We start from the raw sequence: 18,877 nt of genomic DNA on the forward strand, positions 1-18,877 counted from the left end.
AAGCTCAAGGTCTCCGGTATCTGTATAGATTCTGAGTGGATGGAAATTCTGTGCTTACGACAATAGACAATTAAACAGAATTGAAATACGTCTTGAAATATAGGGTGGCTATCAAAGGTTATTTCAAAGATAGAAACACAATATTATGAGAGGATGATGAGTTTGTTGTGAAATATATTAACGAGTCTATACAGATATAGGATACTCTTATATTAACTTGTCCTTCATTTAACTCATGATATTAATTTAACACATTTTAAGTTTAGTCGTATACAAATATTTTTACCGGGAAGTGGAAGAGAGACACATTACAACTGATATATAAGATGAAATTGAATTCCTGAAGGCTTTTACTAAATGATAGATTTCAATATATATTTATTTATGATTACATTTAGAATTTGAAATGTGTGAGATATTTATTGAATGATTTTAAATGAGTTATAGTTTATTTAAGAGATACCATGAGATTTTGTTCAGATAGAATAATAGTTTCATAAAATTATAATAATTAAATTATAAGAAGGTGATAACTGAATTAATACAATACAATAAAGGAAAGTAATATTTAATGACAATATGATGTAATAGATAAATTAAAATTTAGATTGATATTTAACTTGGAGGTTATGAGTTTATTTATAGATTTACGTAAACCTTAATTAAGTTTAATTAAGTTAGAGTAATTATATTATTAAAATGTATTATTTAACTGGTTAGAGATTCAAAATATATATTAATTTTTGATTAATGGATTAGAAAAAGTTATATAATTTATGAAAATGGATAAGATTTTGATGAATTATTATAAATGTTTCAATGACTTATATTTTAAGAGATTATTTAATGATAGTCTGTCAGGGAACCTTCGGTGCCTGGTCCAAAATGTGTCACCAAGTTTTCACTTTTAGTAGTAAATTGGGGAGGGAGAGTGGGTGAAAGGATGGGGATGAGTGGGTTTGGGAGGGAGAAATTTAATATTCAAAATTTTAAAAGATGGAAAATGGTGTCTGTTCATACTAATTCAAATAAATCTAATTGCTTTGGTCGGATTATATTTATGGAAATAGAAATGTACAATGGAGATTAAAATTTTATCACTAAATGTTAATGGCCTCAACCATCAAATAAAAAGGAAAAAAATGCTTGATTTCTTGAAACAACAGAATGCGGATATTTATTATATACAGGAGACACATCTATCAGCGGTAGAGTCCAAAAAGTTGGAAGGAGGCTGGGTAAAACAGTGTTTTTTTGCCCCTGCATTGGAGAAAAAAGCAGGGATAGCCAAATTAATAAATAAGAAATGTACAGCTAATTTTAAATTGATTGATTCAGATCCTTTAGGAAGATGGATACATGTGGAAATGAGCATGAGAAATAGTACCCTGGCATTATTTAATGTGTATGCCCCTAATTCGAATCAAATTGATTTAAAAAAAAAAAAATTACAACAATTGATACTACCACTGGCTGCTTCTAATTTAATAGTGGCTGGAGATTTTAACACTGTTAAGGATCCGCTGATGGATAAAAAAACAAGCAAAGTTATGAAATCATTAGGGTTAGATAATTTAATACAATCTTGTGATTTGAAAGATATATGGCGGATACTTCATTTTGATGACCGGAAATTTTCTTTTTGCTCACAAGTTCATAAATCCTCTTCAAGAATTGACTATATTTTGTTTTAAATCAAATAGTGCAACAGGTGACACAAGCCTCCATAGATCCAATCATTTTTTTTTATTATTATTTATTTAATTTTTCTATACCGTTCTCCCAGGGGAGTTCAGAACGATTTACATGAATTTATTCAGGTACTCAAGCATTTTGTCTGATCATGGTGGTGTGTGGATTGAATTTAAGATTGCAGAACAAGAAAATAGTAGATCTGTATGGAGATTTGATAATACATTGATTGCGGATTCAAAATTCCTTGAAGAGTTTAAATTAAAAATGAATGAATGAATTCTTTCAAATTAAAACATCGGAAGAAACCTCCATGGAAATTTTATGGGTAAATATAATGAAATATCTTCAAAATTAGTAAGGAAAGATTTGTTTTCCCAGCAGACTTTGTATTATGGAAACTCAAATAAAGCGGGAAGATTATTAGCAAATTATCTTAAAGCAAAGAAAAGAAAAACAAAAATTATTGCAATAAAAGATGAGAAAGGTTATACACATACTCAAATTGGAGATATTTTAAATCAATTCTTAAATTTTTATAAAGACTTATATTCTTCTGAGCCTTATGATAATAGTGGAAAGGATGGATTAGAATTTTTGAAGTTAATTAATAGACCGAAAGTTCATGAGCATATTAAAAGAAGTTTAGAAGAGCCTATATCATTAAAAGAATTAGGAACAGCGTTGAAATCTCTTAGAGTTGGATCCGCTCCATGTGGTGATGGTTTCACGGTAGAATTTTATAAATCATTTCAAATTACCCTATTACCTTATTTATTAAATTTATATCAGACTCAACTAACTAAGGGTTGCATTACAGGTACTATGGAAGAATCATTGACTATAGTTTTACCAAAGCCAAATAAAGATCCCACATTGGTTTCAAATTACAGGCCTATCTCACTAATCAATGTAGAGGAAAACTTTTGGCTAAGACATTGGCTTTACGCTTGGCTAAGGCTCTCCCTTTTATTATTGATATTGTGGCGGGGCCAGGGATAAGCCTAGCGCTGGCAACCCGGTTCCCGCCCCAGGCGCAGGACGGAGCACTCCCTGGAGAACTCCCGCTGGATAATCCCAGTAGAAAATACAATACACTGCTCACTTTTGTAAAGTTCAGACTTTTCTTTTTATTATCCCCAGTTTAAGGCACTGGGTCTCAAATAGTCCGTCTTGGCTGAGTGGACTTGAAACAAAGAATACATCAGCAATGCTTCTCCTTTATAAGAGAGTCCAGAATGCTGTTCAGGCAGATAAACCAAAAATAAACAAAAACGTTTTTTCCTTCAGTTTCACCAATTGTGCCTGTGGATACTTCAGGAAGCTTTTCCCACCTGACCCACCTGAAGTACAATGTCCCCACTACCCTTAAGCTCCTGGGGTAGGGGCTGGGGAACCATCCACCCTTTTCTGACTGGTTTAAGTCCCCACCCAAAATTTCCCCTTTTCAGGGCTATGTAACTTCAGGTCACTGAATTCCCGTTCAGGCTTTTCTCGGAGGTTATTTAGGGTTCCCACCTCCTTCACTCTCTCTGCAAATCCTATCTCTCGGGCTCTAATTGACACATTCACACTTCCTTACAGACCTGCCTAAGGGAGAAAGAACGCTGCACAGAAAGACGTTAACTTTCATTCCGCTCCCCCATTCATTACCTTATTGACTGTAGTTAGATAGGAGATCCCAGGCTGCCAGACTGCACTCCATTTCACTTCCTTCAGAGACCTCTATCTCTATTTCCATTAGGGACGCCCCGCTCTCTGAGGCTGGATAGGAATTCCCTTCAGAGACAGCTACCGGCCAGCCCTGCTCTGGAAGCCTTTCTCCTCTGTTGAGCTTCTGCCTGGGAGCCAGAAGTTTGTTAATTCGTGAGGGCTGTAGGACAGCCTGTTCTTTAGCCCTGGACTGTGAAAGAAAACTCCTAGCTGTTTCCTTCCTGCTCTGCACGGCACGTCTCTCACTTGCAGTTCCTGAGTTCCCCCGAGTGTTCCCAGGTGTGTTGGTTTTATGCTGCAGGCTCGTTCCCACTCTCCCTCTGTGTTCGTCTTGCCTGTCAGCTCCGCCCCTTTCCTTAACTCTTCCTGGGCTAGTTTTCTTTACCAGAGGCTTTACTGGAGAACTGCCCAAGGAATTATAAAAGGGATTATAGTGCCCTAAATCAGGTATTGTGGTTTCTGTCCTTCTCTCTCTGCCTTGCCCTGCCTGTTGGCTTTTTACAATAGGAACAGAGTTAATGGGCAGCTTCCTGGGCTTAGGAATAGGGACAGCCCTTTGCATGGCAGGGTTTAAAACCGGGTTTAAACCAGTGACAGGTGCTTCCCTGTCACAATATGCACCAAACTGGGTTTGTTGCTAAGAGACATTCATCTAATAACACAAGATTGGCTTTTCATATGTTGAATTTAACAAAAGCCATGAAAGATCCAGCTTTTTCTGTGTCTTTGGATGCAAAAAAGGCCTTTGATTGGGTGGAATGGACTTTTGGAATAGGTTCAGGATTTATACAAATGATTCAAACATAATTTTTCAGAACGCTTTAGTTTGCATAGGGGGTTAGACAAGGCTGTCCCCTATGCTTTTTGATATTGTTTTGGAACCCTTGTTATTAGCTATTCAGCAAGTACAGAAGGGTATTCCTTATTCAGATCGGGAATACAAAGTCTCTGCATATGTAAATGACATACTGCTTCATTTGAGAAATCCAGAAACAACCATTCTAAGCTTACTTGAATTGATTGAGAAATTTGGAAAATTTTCAGGATATAAGAAATTGGAGTAAATCTTAAGTTCTTCCACTAAATGTGTATTGTACAAAAGGCTTGTTTGATTCATTTTCTTTTGTATGGAAGGAAGGCGGATTAAAATATTTAGGAATTTGGATTAAAAAAACGCTGGAAGACACAATGAAAGAGAATGAAAAATCTTTATTACAGAAGGTAATAGAAATGTGCGAGCAATGGAATCCATTACATCTGTCTTGGTGGGGGAGAGTCTAAACTATTAAAATGATGATATTGCCTGTGGTTTGTTATCAAATGGGAATGTTACCAGTTTTTTTTTAAGGGGTCCTTTTATAAAAAGTTATTCTTACAAAATTTGTTTGGCTAGGTAAAACTCCTAGAATCGCTTTAGTATCTTTACAAAAACCAAATGCGGAGGGTGGGGTAAATTTTCCCAATTTCTATAGGTATCATCAAGCCTATATTTTGCGTCAGGGTATGTATTGGGTCCTCCCAGAGCTCATTGATAATACCCCAGACTGGTTGTGGTTGGAATGGCGACTCATGTTCCCTCTACGTTTATGTCATGTTCTTAGCATTAAAATGCCTAGATTGTATAAAGAAAACAGAATATTAATGGATATGTGGAAAACTGCGATATGTCAGTAATTTAACATCTATTCCAACCTATAAATCGAAAAATCAAACTATATGGTTAAATTCCAAGATTCAAATTGGCGGATTTAAGGTCATCTGGAAGCATTGGATGTTAGCAGGTATACGGATTTTAGGTGATGTTATTTCAAATGGTAAACTGCTTGATTTTTCACAGCTGCAACATAAATATGGTCTTAATAAATCACAAATCTTTAGATAGTTGCAGCTGAAGCAGGCCATTCAGGCACAATTTTTAGAAAATAATGTTGGAAACTGTATAGAAGGAGACAAAAAGACAGAGCTGAGGCTGAAGGTAAAGAGTGCAAAACTGGTGGGAACTGGTCCAGGGAAGGGAGCAGAGAGAAAAAAAAAAGAACTTATGGGGACTGGCTGGGAATAAAGACAGGTGAAGTGAGGCAGGGCAAGAGAAAAGACTGGTGCTAATAAGAACAGACTTGACATTGAGGGAGGAGGCAAGTAGCATGCCGGAAACAGACTGGGGAGGTCGAATTTTCTGGAGCTTAAACAAAGGTCCACACAGCCAAAAAGGCTGTTATTATGCATCCTATTATACAATTTTACTGCTAATGCATAATGTTAAGTCATATGTGATCACAGTAGCTTTAGAAAATCCACATTGATAATGAAGTACTAGGAAACAACCTACTTAACATTTGAAACTGATCATTTAACATTCCTTTCTGAAAATAGTTTTATTTTGGTCTGTAAACAGAGTATTAAATAGAAGTCAGATTTAAATGTGAAACAGATGCATTAGCATTAGGTGCCACTTACTCGTGTTCAAGTCCAAGCAACTTGATGAATTACAGATCTAAAAAGAAATCTGTTTTGTGCTAATTCTGCAGACACAATTGATGTAGGAAAGAACCATTACAGGTTGAGAATGTACAGTACCTTAAAATACAAGTAACGGGCAAATCATTCTTTCCTGGACAAATTCAATAATGATATTTTAATACTTAAATGAGATTATAAGCAGAAACTGATTTCTCAGGAAACAGATACTTGAAAAACAATTGTTAGACCTTACTGAGTTAAAAAAAAGGTTGTAATTACAATATATTGGATATATAGAAATGATTAGTAGCCAACAAGGAGAAAACAGAACTATTACAAAGCAATGGAGCCGGATAGTGTACATCCTAGGGTGTTGAAGGAACTTAGGGAAGTTCTGGTAGCTCTGCTAACTGACTTTTTCAATGAGTCTCTAGAGTCAGGAGTAGTACCAAAAGACTGGCGAAGGGCAGATGTGGTCCCTCTCCACAAATGTGAAAGTAAGGAAGAATTAGGGAATTACAGGCCGGTAAGTCTGACTTCCGTGGTAAGAGAATTAATGGAAACACTTAAAACAGAGAATGGTCAAGTTTCTGGAATCCTGTTGATCAAAGGACCGGAGTTAACATGGATTCACTAGAGGTAGGTCTTGTCAGACAAATCTGATCAATTTCTTTGACTAGGTGACCAGAGAATTGGATAGAGGATGTGCGCTAGATGTCGTGTATTTAGATTTTAGCAAAGACTTTGACAGTGTTCCACACAGACATCTAATAAATAAACTGAGTGCCCTCGGAATGGGTCCCAAAGTAACAGGCTGAGTCAAGAACTGGTTGAGTGGAAAGTGACAGAGGGTAGTGATCAATGGAGATCGCTCTGAGGAAAGGGATGTTACCAATGGTGTGCCTCAAGATTCTGTTCTTGGGCCTGTTCTTTTTTATTGCTGAAGGGTTGTCGGGTAATATTTGCCTCTTTGCGGATGATACCAAAATCGGCAATAGGGTAGACCTGGCGAAGCTTGAAGAATGGTCTGAAATTTGGCAGCTAAAATTTAATGCTAAGAAATGCAGTCATGCATTTGAGCTGCAAAAACCCGAGGGAATGGTACAGATTAGGGAGTGAAGAGCTTATGTGCACGACAGAAGAGCGGGACTTGGGTGTAATGATCTTAGGGTATGATTGTATGTGATGATCTTAGGTGGTCAAACGGGCTGAAAATGTGACGGTGAAGAGCTAGAAGGGTGCTAGGTAGCATAGGGAGAGGTATGGCTTGTAGGAAAAAAGAGGTACTGATGCCCCTGTATAAGACTTTGAGACCTCATTTAGAATATTGTGTACAATTCTGGAGGCTGCACCTTCAAAAATATATAAAAAGGATGGAGTCAGTCCAGAGGAAGGCGACCAAAATAGTATGGGGACAGACTTAAAAGATCTCAATCTGTATACTTTGGAGGAAAAGCAGGAGAGGGGAGATATGCACATTTATATTACATAGGTATTTTTTTTTTAATCTTTATTGATTTTTAATTGAAGACAGTGACACATAAAAGAACAATAATTTTTACATACAATGCACTATTAGCTATTTAGGTAACATATATATTATTCAAGATTTTCTAGATTCCCTACATTTAATAATAACATAACATATTATATAATGTAAATGAAAATAAAATAAGTTACCCAAATGTCATCATCAATATTTAATCCCCCAACCTCCAACCCCCCTCCTCCACTGGATGTGTAAAGGTAATTTAACAGAAGGAAAGAAAAAATAAATAAACATTATTATTATAGTTACACAAAATTGATCAATGGGATCCAAATTTTATTAAATACACTACTAAAATCCCTATATTCCGCATTAATTCTTTCATATCTGTACATTGTACACAAATTCACCCACCAAAAAGTGTAACTTATTCTGTCATGGTTTTTCCAGTTACTCGTAATCAATTGAACAGCTATGCTTGTCATGATCATAAAAAGACGGTTCTTATATTTATCTAAACTGGGTTTAACATGTAGTATTGTTCCACATATTATAGCTCCATATGATAATGGAATATTTGAATCCAGAACCATATTAATTTGTCCCAAGATTGACTTCCAAAATATAAATATAAAAGAACACAAATATAACAGATGATCCAGAGTCCCTATATCAGTATGATAATGCCAGCATCTATTAGACTTAGAACTATCTATTTTATTTAACCAAACTGGGGTCCAAAAAATCCTATGTAACAGAAATAACCATGTCTGTCTCATAGATGCTGACATTGTACATTTCAATCTCCAAGTCCAAATTCGTGGCCAACGAGACACAGAAATATACTGTTTTATCTCAATGCTCCAGATATCTCTAAGACTATTTTTGGCTTTTTAATCAAGAATCCAGAAATAGCACAGTAACTTACTGTAACAGGTGTTATCCAGGGACAGCAGGCAGATATTCTCTACATGTGGGTGATGTCACCGACGGAGCCCCCTAGCGGACGTTTTCGCAAGCAGACTTGCTCGAAGACCTTCAGGCTTGCAATTGGCCTGTGCATGCGTGCGTGCGTGCCCCTCCCGCCCTGCCTAGGGCATGCGTGTCCTCAGTTCAATGTTTTCCACGGAGCCAGAAGCACTGCTCTCTTGCTGCGCGCAATTTCGTTGTCCCTCTAGCACCGCGGTTTTCTTTATTATTTTCGTTTAAGTCGCTATACTCGCGTCTTTATTATTTTCATTTTTTGAGTTTGTATATTTTTGACCGGGTTCCAGGTCCTACTCTGGCCGCCTGACCTCGCGGGGCCGCAGCCGTACTTTTTCTTATGTCCCAGCCTCGTTCTGGTTTTTAAAAACTGTTATCTCCATCACTGACCCCATCGTGATGTCACCCATATGTAGAGAATATGCTGCCTGCTTGTCCTGGGATAACAATTTGTACCACTGGGCAGCCTGATGTCCTACTAGATCAGTTTGGTAGCAAAGGATCTGCAAGCTAAAATAAGTTTTTAAATTTTTCCATTCGCCTCTATCATGAGTCGTGTTTCTTTCATTTGAAAGGAAACTCTGCAATGAGAAGGCATAGGATGAAGTTAAGAGATGATAGGCTCCGGAGCAGGGCCGGATTAAAGGAAAGGCCCAGTAGGGCCCGAAATTATTAAGGGGTCTGCTGAAGGAGGGCAAAGAGAGAGCCTTTTTTTCCCCAAACAGCAATGGGTATCGCCCCCCCCCTCCCCGCAACACAACTCAGGGATTGTGCATTTTTTTAATTTAGTTCCAAGGTTATGAAATAGCTTGCCTATAGATGGAAGAATCATATATAAATTTTAAAACATTTAAAAGCATATTTCTTTCAACTGGCCTTTTTAAATTGATGAAATGAATTTGGGACTACAGTCTGTATTTATTCATTTATTTTCATAAATGGGTGAATATATTAATTTTTATTATTACGGATAATCTGATTGTTATAGAGTAGTATGGGGTTTTTTTTTCTTTTTCTATATGAATGGAGTTCTTTTCAAAATTGTTTTGAATTATATTGTAAACCGCTTTGATCCTTTTTGGCTGTTATGCAGTATATAAAGTTTTTAACATAGATAATGTCCAACATAATAACAACCCTGGTACTGTCGATTTTTGATTACTGCAATGCAATCCTACTGGGCATCCCTAAATACATGATTAAACTAATTTCAAATGGTACAAAACGCAGCAGCAAGATTTCTGTTGGGAAAATCGAGGCACATGAGTGCCACCCCACTACTGAAAGAACTACACTGGCTCCCGGTTAAAAGCAGGGTGAAATTCAAGATCCTACTGATGACGCACAAAATCATTAATTTCTCTGAACCACAATAGCTACTGGCCAGACTACATCGGCACACAATACGCACACTATGCTCGAGCCAAAATCACCTACAGGGAATCCCCTCCTTCAGAGACATCAAATACAAAAGTATCAGGAAAAGAATGTTCTCGGTGATTGCTCCAAGGTGGTGGAATGCCCTCCCGAAGGAACTAAAACTAGAAAAAGCTACCGGAAAGTTCAAGACAGGGATAAAAACCATCCTCTTCATAGACTACTTTAGCCAATAAATCAACATAGAGGGGACAGTTGGCTAGGTCCCCCTCCTCCCCAATCAGGAACTCAATAGGAAGAACACAATAGGATATAAATAAACCAAGGGCTAAAGACCAGAAAACTAGACTGAGGAAGATAATACGTCAAAGATAAACATAAAACACGATACAGATACATGTATATAGACTATATTTAGTTGAATAAGCCAAACTCCTTAGGAGGTGTATAAATATTGTGTACTTAGATGCAATAGTAAACCTAATATTATATGTGAATATAGGTAGGACGATTGATTTGGTATGAACATATGCATCTAAGTAGAACGATCTATGTACTGGTAGCATAAGATGACCGATTATGCCATAGTTATGCCAGTATTGATAACTCTGTATTGTAACACCACTAATAAATCCTCTGTAACTCTATATAGAGCCCATGTATTGTAACACCTCGCAGAAGCTCTTTGTAACTCTGTATTATAACACTTCTACAGAAGCTCATGCAAACCGCTCTGAATTGACTCCCCAGTCATTAGTAGCTGTATAGAAGTTTAAAATAAACAATATTAGAAGTGCATAGAACCTTATCAAGTAATTCCTTATATATTATATGCTTCAAATATTTCTGTATCCATTCTTCTTCCTTTTTAACTTAGCTTGAATATCTTTTATGCCACTGTAATCAAAGACATATGGTAACATGGTGAAATAGCAGCCTAGTAGTTAAAGCAGCAGGTTGAGAACCAGAATAGAAATCCCATTGACACTCCTTGTAATCTTGAGCAAATGTTTTAGATTCAGATACAACAATTGTTTCTCTGGAGGCAGACAAATAATTGCTGTATCAAAATGTAACTTGCCTTAAACCGCTACTGAAAAGACACAACTAAAATAAATCTTGCATAATAATGGTATGGTATGGGTATGCATTTGATATACTGCACAGCTTTTCTGAGGTACAACCAAAGTGGTTTACAGAGAAGCTCCCATCATAGTCTCAAGAGACTACGAGAGCTTGCGACAGCCATTTCCTATGAGTGATCTGCGCGGGGCAGGAGCATAGGAAGATCGCTCCTACCCCGAAAGCCCACTAGACCAGCAGGTAAGGTTCCGGGGAGTCTCAGAGGGCTTAAAAATAGCCCCCCCAAATTAAAATCGATTAAAAAAAAAATTGCACAGAACCGAATCAGAGGATACTGAAACCGCGGATTCGGAGGGAGAAGTGTATTCTTTTCCCAAGAGCAAAGAAGTTTCCCTGCAAAACCAAGCTGTGAAACAGAGAATCAACCCAGAAGGGGGCGGGGCTACACCTGGGAAGCTGCTAGCATGTACCTTCAGACGTGAAGCAGAAGGGAAATAAATTAAACCCAGCTGAGGCTAGAGGGGAATTCACAGCATGGAGCCCACAGCTCCATGCTGGACATTCCCTCCACAGAGACAGTAAGGCAGCTCTTTGCCAACCAGAGAAGGACAACCAAATTCCCCAAGCAGCTAAGTACTGGGACCTTGCAGAGGAATTTGTAAGGGAAAGGCAAAGTTATGCTACAGAGGGGGAAAGGGAAGCTTGGCCAGCCAGCTCTTCTAACTACCCTGAAGGAGGAGGGGAATGGGAAAATGTAAATGCAGAAAGCATGGAAATAGTTACGATTGTGATACCAATAGAATGGGCTGGGAGAGCTATACTAATATCCCAGAATAATATAATTTGCCAGAAGAAGGCATGGAGTTGTAACTGCTCACCAGCACTGCTCTTTGCAAATGTTTCTTCAGCCAGAATATTAAATGAGCTAGGAACGTGTAGGTGCTGAGGGAGGGCTACAGAGTGCTGACAAGAAACAGGGACACAGCACAAGTGCTAGGGGAACTAGCCATTCTCTGAACAAACTTCTAAACTGCCATGACGTAGCAAGGGGTGCTTGGAAAATTGGGTGGGGCATAGAACAGCTATATGCACAAGAAGGGTTGTTTGTTTCCACTTCCCACTGCTTGGCAAAATGGGAGAAGTCCCAAGAGAGAAAAGCAGTGAAAGCTGAGAAGCTAAAAGTCAATGAGAACTGCTTTTGTTTAGTGTTTGGACTGGCCATGATATACCAGGCATTGCCTTAAGAGAGGGGAATAAACTGGCAGAGCACTCCCGAAAAGGGATCCCAGCAACCTGCAGGTAGGGTCCCCATGGAGACTTTAATAGTAGTTGGGCCTGGGTTATTAGGGGAAAAGGAAACCTGATGGCAAGGAACTTTGAAATGAAATACAATTAAAATGAATGCTTTACCCTGGTGGCAGTAAAGACTGAACTGCATTGAAATTATCACTGGATTTAAGTCTAATATCTTTGGGTTTTTTCCTTTATGGACAAATAAAGAGTAAACCTTGTTTTGAACTGAATCCAGGAAACTCTGTTTTTCTTTTCACCAACCAAATCAAAGGCACCCAAAATATAGCCTGCGGTCCGAGCTCGGACTTTCACTTGCTGAGAGCCTGGCTCGGCCACAACAGGTATATTCTCTATCCCAAGTGGGCTCACAGTCTTACAGGTACAATAAAGTATGATCTATGCAATTGAAGAACATGTGTAACATCACAAAGGGGAAGCTATTCCAGCTCAGTAATACAAAAAAAGCTTTCGAGCTATCTCACTGTGGCAAGTTGCCATTTCCTGTCTGCCACTGTCCTGAGGATCCACTTCAGTCTAGATATCCCTAAAAAGAGATTGTTCTTATCTTGATAATATCTTTGCCAGAAGATAGAGGTGGTATGCTGAACCACAGGGTTGTCCATCTGTGCTCGCGAGCCTACTACAGCACTATTTCAACAACACTACAGACCTCTCTGAGAATACATCCAATAAAGATGAGAGAATCAGTTCTCTTACCCCCTTTTTCTTCCTCTTTTCTTGTACGTGGTCCTACACAAACATATCCATGTTACTCGTACCTACTGTTCAAGAAGATCAACTGAAATACTGTAATGGTTTCCACTTGTAGTTCTATTTCCTGCACCTTCGGTTAATAGGATGTTATATTGTAACTCTTGTTTGTAGAATTGTAATCCGCTTAATACACCAGTGCAAGCGGATTACAATCCAATCCAATTAATCGCAATGAGAGAAGAGCAAGCTATAACCACCTGGGGTGTCCCAGCATTCAGAAAACTTTGCAAATGTAGTGGAGCTACAAACATGTGATTATGACAGATATTTTAGAAAACAATTACAGGGAAACAGTACCTAGAGCAAGAACCTCAATATTCTCTTTTCCTTTCTGGCCTAACAATGCTCCCAAACCAATCTACTTTTTGCTGCCGTTGATCACTGCATTTACTTTCACCCAGATAAGAACAATTCTGTATATAGCAAATTTGCCCATGTAAATTGCTTCTACAAAATTACCTTCCCCAAGTATGGTTTTATAATAACAAAATATAAAATAAAATAAAAACAAATTTTTAATGACAAGAAATAACATTTTACTGGTAAGCAAAAAATAAAGGTAATTCCCTTATTAATTGTAACAAAGATTACTTACATAGTCCCCATATGGTGTCTGGACTGGAGGCAGTTGCCGGTAACCTGATGATGGAGGAGCTCCTCTTGCTCGAGGGGTAAGAATTCCACGACTACGTGGCACCCCTCTAGAAGCCGATGCCCCTCGTGGTGCACTTGCTGGTAAAGGTGGTACTCCTCCACGACCCCTATGGGAAAAAAAAACCAATATATCTTTCAGCTCTCTGGTTTTTCCCTTTACCTACATTGAACCTACAGCTAAATTACGTTTATTTACTGGTTCTAGCTAATAGGAATGCAACAAAAAGACCAACTGAAAAACACTAATATTTATTTAACTAGTCCAATTAATTGATTCTCCAGCTCAAACCAACTGTCTAAATTGATGATTTCCTTATAATCTCAACAGTGGGAGGGCTGGAAGCCAGAGCACTAACACTGTCAGATGAAATTTATTATGGACAAGCACAATACATTGGAAATAATAAGCCAAATTATAACTAGGTTCCACATTAGGAGTCACCACTCAAGAATGAAATAGTCTTCTCGGTGTACAGCGGTAGCCAAAAAAGCAAATAAAATGTTAGAAATTATTAGGAAAGAAAAATAATAAAACAGACTGTCATAATGCCTTCAAACGCTTGCTAATCTTGTTTCTTCATACTCGTTTTCAGAAGGAAGAACTGATGGGGGAATCAGCTCAGGCAGGAGGCAGAGTGAAAAGCTGCGATTCATATCTTCTGTATAGTACTCAAGAGTATGTATGGATAACCTATGGCTCAACATACCATCTCTATTGCATTGGAAATAAAAAAACAGTTACTTACCGTAACAGGTGTTATCCAGGGAGAGCAGGCAGCTATTCTCACATATGGGTGACGATCATCCACGGAGCCCAGATGCGGACAGCCTCGCAAGCAGACTTGCTTGTAGAAAACTCAGAAGTTTTGAGTGTGCCACCCAGCACAGAGCGAGTCTCATCAGTTCAGATAGTTAGCAGAGAAGCCAACCAGGAGAAGTGGGTAGGTTGTGAGAATAGCTGCCTGCTGTCCCTGGATAACACCTGTTACGGTAAGTAACTATGCTTTATCCCAGGACAAGCAGGCAACTTATTGTCACATGTGGGTGACCTCCAAGCTAACCAGGATGGGATGGTGAAAGTGTTGGCAACTTAGGAGAATAAATTTTGCAATACTCTCTGGCCAAGATGGCCATCTTGTCTGCAGAAAACATCCAGACAATAATGAGAGGTGAAAGTATAAACCGAGGACAAGGTGGCAGCTTTGAAATTTCCTCAATAGCAATGGATCTGAAGAAAGCTACTGAAGACGCCATGGCTCTGACTTTATGGGCTGTGACTCGACTCTGTAGATACAGTCCAGCCTGAGCATAGCAGAGAGAGAAACAAGCTGCCATCCAGTTGGAGATGGTTCGTTTAGAAATCTGATGTCCCAACTTGTTTGGATCGAATGAGATAAAAAGTTGAGGAGTAGATCTGTATGGTTTGGTGCGTTCCAAGTAGAAGGCCAAAGCACATTTACAGTCCAGGGTATGAAGAGCTGATTCTCCAGGATGAGAATGAGGTCTTGGACAAACACTAGAAGTACAATCGATTGATTGAGATGAAATTTTGAAATCACTTTAGATAAGAATTTTGGATGAGTACAGAGGACCACCTTATCAAACTGTGAAAGGTGGATCAGCCACTAAAGCTTGCAGCTCACTGACTCTTCGAGCAGATGTGAGAGCAATGAGAAACACCATTTTCCAAGTGAGATATTTCAGATGAGCCATATCCATTTGTTCAAAAGGAGGCTTCATCAATTGAGCAAGAACAACACTGAGATCCCAAACCACTGGAGGGGGTTTGACATTGAAAAGTCCTTTCAAAAATCTGGAAACCACTGAATGAGAAGAAAGGGGTTTTCCCTTCAATAGGCTGATGGAAAGCACCAATTGCACTCGAATGGATGAGGACAGAGGTAGATAAGTGCAGAAGATAATCCAAGACGGAAGACAAAGAGGTATCTCAACGCTCCTTGTTATGAGAGATGCAGCACGTAGAAAATCTAGTCCATTTTTGGTGGTAGCATTGTCTAGTGGCAGGCTTTCTGGAAGCCTCTAAAACATCCCGAACAGGTTGAGAAAACTAAAGAGGCATTATGTTGAGAGGTACCAAGCTGTCTGGTGGAGAGATTGCAGGTTAGGATGAAGAAGAGATCCTTGACTCTGTGTAAGCAGAGATGGAAAAACTGGTAGAAGGAATGGCTCTCCCTATTGCTGAGCTGAAGTAGGATTGCTTGAGCCACCGAGGAGCTATTAGAATCATGGTGGCATGATCGTTCTTGAGCTTGACAAGAGTCTTGAGAAAGAGAGGGAATGGAGGGAACACATACAGGAAAAGATTCGGCCATTTCAGAAGAAAAGCATCTGCCTCGATGCGATGAGAAGAGTATATCCTGGAGTACAACTGAAGAAGTTTGTGATTGTGGGGAGACGCAAAGAGATCTATCTGAGGAGTTCCCCACTGAGAAAAAATGTGATGAAGAGGCGAGGAATTGAGTGTCCATTCGTGAGGTTGCAGAAGATGACTCAATCTGTCCGCCAGTTTTTCTCTCCCTGAATGTAGACTGCTTTCAAGAAGGTGTTGTGATGGATCGCCCAGTCCCATACCTTTTGAGCTTCTTGACAAAGAGGGAGAAATCTGTTCCTCCTTGTTTTTGACATAGTACATGGCAACCTGATTGTCTGTCCGAAATAAGGACTACCTGGTCGTGAAGAAGATGCTGAAAAGCTTTGAGAGCATTGAAGAAAACTCTGAGTTCCAACAGATTGATATGACAGTGATGATCCGTGCTGGACCAGTGGCCTTGAGTACGGAGACCATCGAGATAAACCCCCCAAGCGTAGGTCGAGGAATCTGTTGTGAGGATCTTCTGCTGAGGGGGTGTCTGAAATAGTAAACCTCTGGAGAGCATCCAACAGTGGAGAGAGACTGTCTCAATGAAGGAGTGACTGTAATGTGTTGAGAGTGGGTTGCAAGCCTGCGCCCACTGAGATGCCAGGGTCCACTGAGGAATTCTGAGGTGAAGGTCTGGCAAAATGAGTTATATGAACAGTCGAAGCCATGTAACCATCATGTGTCTCGCTGAGAGTGAAGACACTTTGTGGCAAAGCTGAAGAAGAGCAACCAAACATTGCTGAGGAAGGAATACTCCGAGGTGGATAGTGTCCAGAACAGCTCCGATGAACTGTAGATTCTGAGAGGGCTGAAGGTGGGATATGGGAAAGTTGTTTTCAAATCCCAAGCTTTTTAGGAACCACGTAGTCTGTTGGGTCTCTACAATAATCCCGACATGTTGAATCTTTGATGAGCCAGTCGTTCAGGTAGGGGGAACACCTGAAGACCATGGTTCCGTAGAGCTGCTGCAAACACCACTAGGCACTTGGTGAACACTCTTGGAGATGATGCGAGTCCAAATGGTAGCACTCTGTATTGAAAATACAGATTCTCCACCCAAAATCTGTGGTACTGACAAGAGGCTGGATGAATGGGAATGTGAGTGTAAGCCTTCTTGAGATCTAGAGAGCATAACCAATCTTTCTGATCTAGAAGGGGATAAAGGGATGCCAGTGACAACATGCAAAATTTTCTTTTACCCACAATTTGTTGAGAGCCCTGAGATCCAGTATGGGTCGCAGATAGCCCCGTCTTCTTCGGAACTAGGAAGTAACAGGAGTAAAACCCCCTGCTCTGTTCTAGGGGAACTTCTTCGATGGCACGGAGACGAAGCAGAGCTTGAGCTTCCTGAAGAAGAAGGGTGGTCTGGGATGGATTGGAAGGATACTCTCTTGGAGTACGCTCTGTTGGAATCAGAGCAAAATGAAGAGAGTAGCCTTCCTTGACTATTGACAGAATTCAGAGGTCGGATGTAATGGTCTCCCATCGATGGTAAAAATGATTGAGACGACCTCCTATGGGAAGAGGGGAGGACAGAGGCAGAATGATTGAGGTTATGCTCTGTTTGAAACAGTCAAAAAGGCTGAGAAGCCTATGGTGTAGCAGAAGGCAGAGGTTTCTGTTGCTTCTGCTGTTGTTGTTTCTTGGGGGGTGCTCGAGTGTAAAGAGCTGCCCTCGGAGGATAACGCCTCTGATAGGAGCTGGCTTAAGTTTGGTCTGATGATGGAAGCAAAGGATTTCACATTCTCAGACAACTTCTTGGTAGCGGCCTCTATAGATTCATCAAAGAGGTCATAGCCTTCACAAGGAATATTGGCCAGACGATCCTGAATGTTGGGATCCATATCAATGGGGCGAAGCCAGACAAGATGGCGCATCACTACTAAAAAAGCGGTGACCCTTGAGGATAGTTCAAAGGCATCATAAGATGACTGAAGAAGGTGCAACCCGAGTTGTGCCAAGGTAGCAATGACTTGTTGGAACTCTAAAAGCTTGTGTTGACCAATGTCTTTAGAAAAACCAGGGAGTATATCAATAAAATACTTGAAATAAGTAGTAAAGATAAAATTATAATTTAAAACCCTGAAGGCCATCATCGAATTTTGATAAAGACGACGGCCAAACTTGTCCATGGTCCTGCCCTCTCTGCCAGGAGGTACAGTAGCATAGACCCTGGAAGGATGACTCCTCTTTAAGGAAGATTCCACATGAAGGGACTGATGAGATAGTTGGGAGTTCTAAAAGTCCTTGCAATGTAGAGTTCTATACCTCGATTCCAGCTTGCCTAGAACAGCAGGAATGACATAAGGAGTTTCCAGGTTTCGTTTGAAAGTCTGAGAAAGAAGTCTATTCAGAGGAAATTTAAGAGACTCCGCAGGAGGCCTAGGCATACTCATTTCCTCTAAATACTCCTTAGAACCAGCGTCCAATTTAAGATCCAGGTCCTCAGCCATTTGATGGAGGAAGGATGAAAAGGACAACTGATCCACCAGAGCATGGTCTCAAGAGGGACTCGATGACCTCGAGGCGCCTCGAGTGGAACACAAAGGTGAGGCCTCTCTGGAGTACTGATATCCCAACGAATAAACAGACTGGGGCGAGGCACTGGAATCAGGCGAGCCCTCAGGTTCTGATACTGGTGTCCTGTCTCAAGGAGTTGGAGGCCTCTAAGAACTGGAAGACTTCTCTCTGGAGGAGGACCTGCGCCTCAATCAATGCCTCGATGAATGCCTCGAAGAGTGTCTCAATCAGCGGAGAGAGTGCTGCCTGGAAGGTCTCGTACGAGGTCGAGGTGACTTCGCCCTATGCCTCGAAACGGGCATTGCCTGAAATGAGGATATAGGGCTAGAAGCTGTAGATTGAAGTCCCATAGACTCTGTGGTTTGAATCAAGGAATCTCGAAGCATTCCCAAAGACTCGACTCCTTCATTGGAGTGTGATGATTCCAGGCCAGACACTCAAAGATTCGACTCCTTGTA

At 39.9% G+C, this 18,877-nt stretch overlaps 1 protein-coding gene across 4 annotated transcripts in view; it reads right to left on the reverse strand.

The window, feature by feature from the left end:
• Positions 1–18,877, reverse strand: part of KHDRBS3 (KH RNA binding domain containing, signal transduction associated 3) — a 523,501-nt gene that overhangs the window by 252,970 nt on the left and 251,654 nt on the right. For all 4 annotated transcript variants that reach the window (XM_033935054.1, XM_033935056.1, XM_033935055.1 and 1 more), the window contains one exon: positions 13,461–13,626. In XM_033935054.1, coding sequence (XP_033790945.1) covers positions 13,461–13,626 — 166 coding nt within the window. The remainder of the gene's footprint in view (positions 1–13,460; positions 13,627–18,877) is intronic.

Source organism: Geotrypetes seraphini, chromosome 2 (genome assembly GCF_902459505.1).
Source record: "Geotrypetes seraphini chromosome 2, aGeoSer1.1, whole genome shotgun sequence".
Classification (NCBI taxonomy): Eukaryota; Metazoa; Chordata; class Amphibia; order Gymnophiona; family Dermophiidae; genus Geotrypetes; species Geotrypetes seraphini.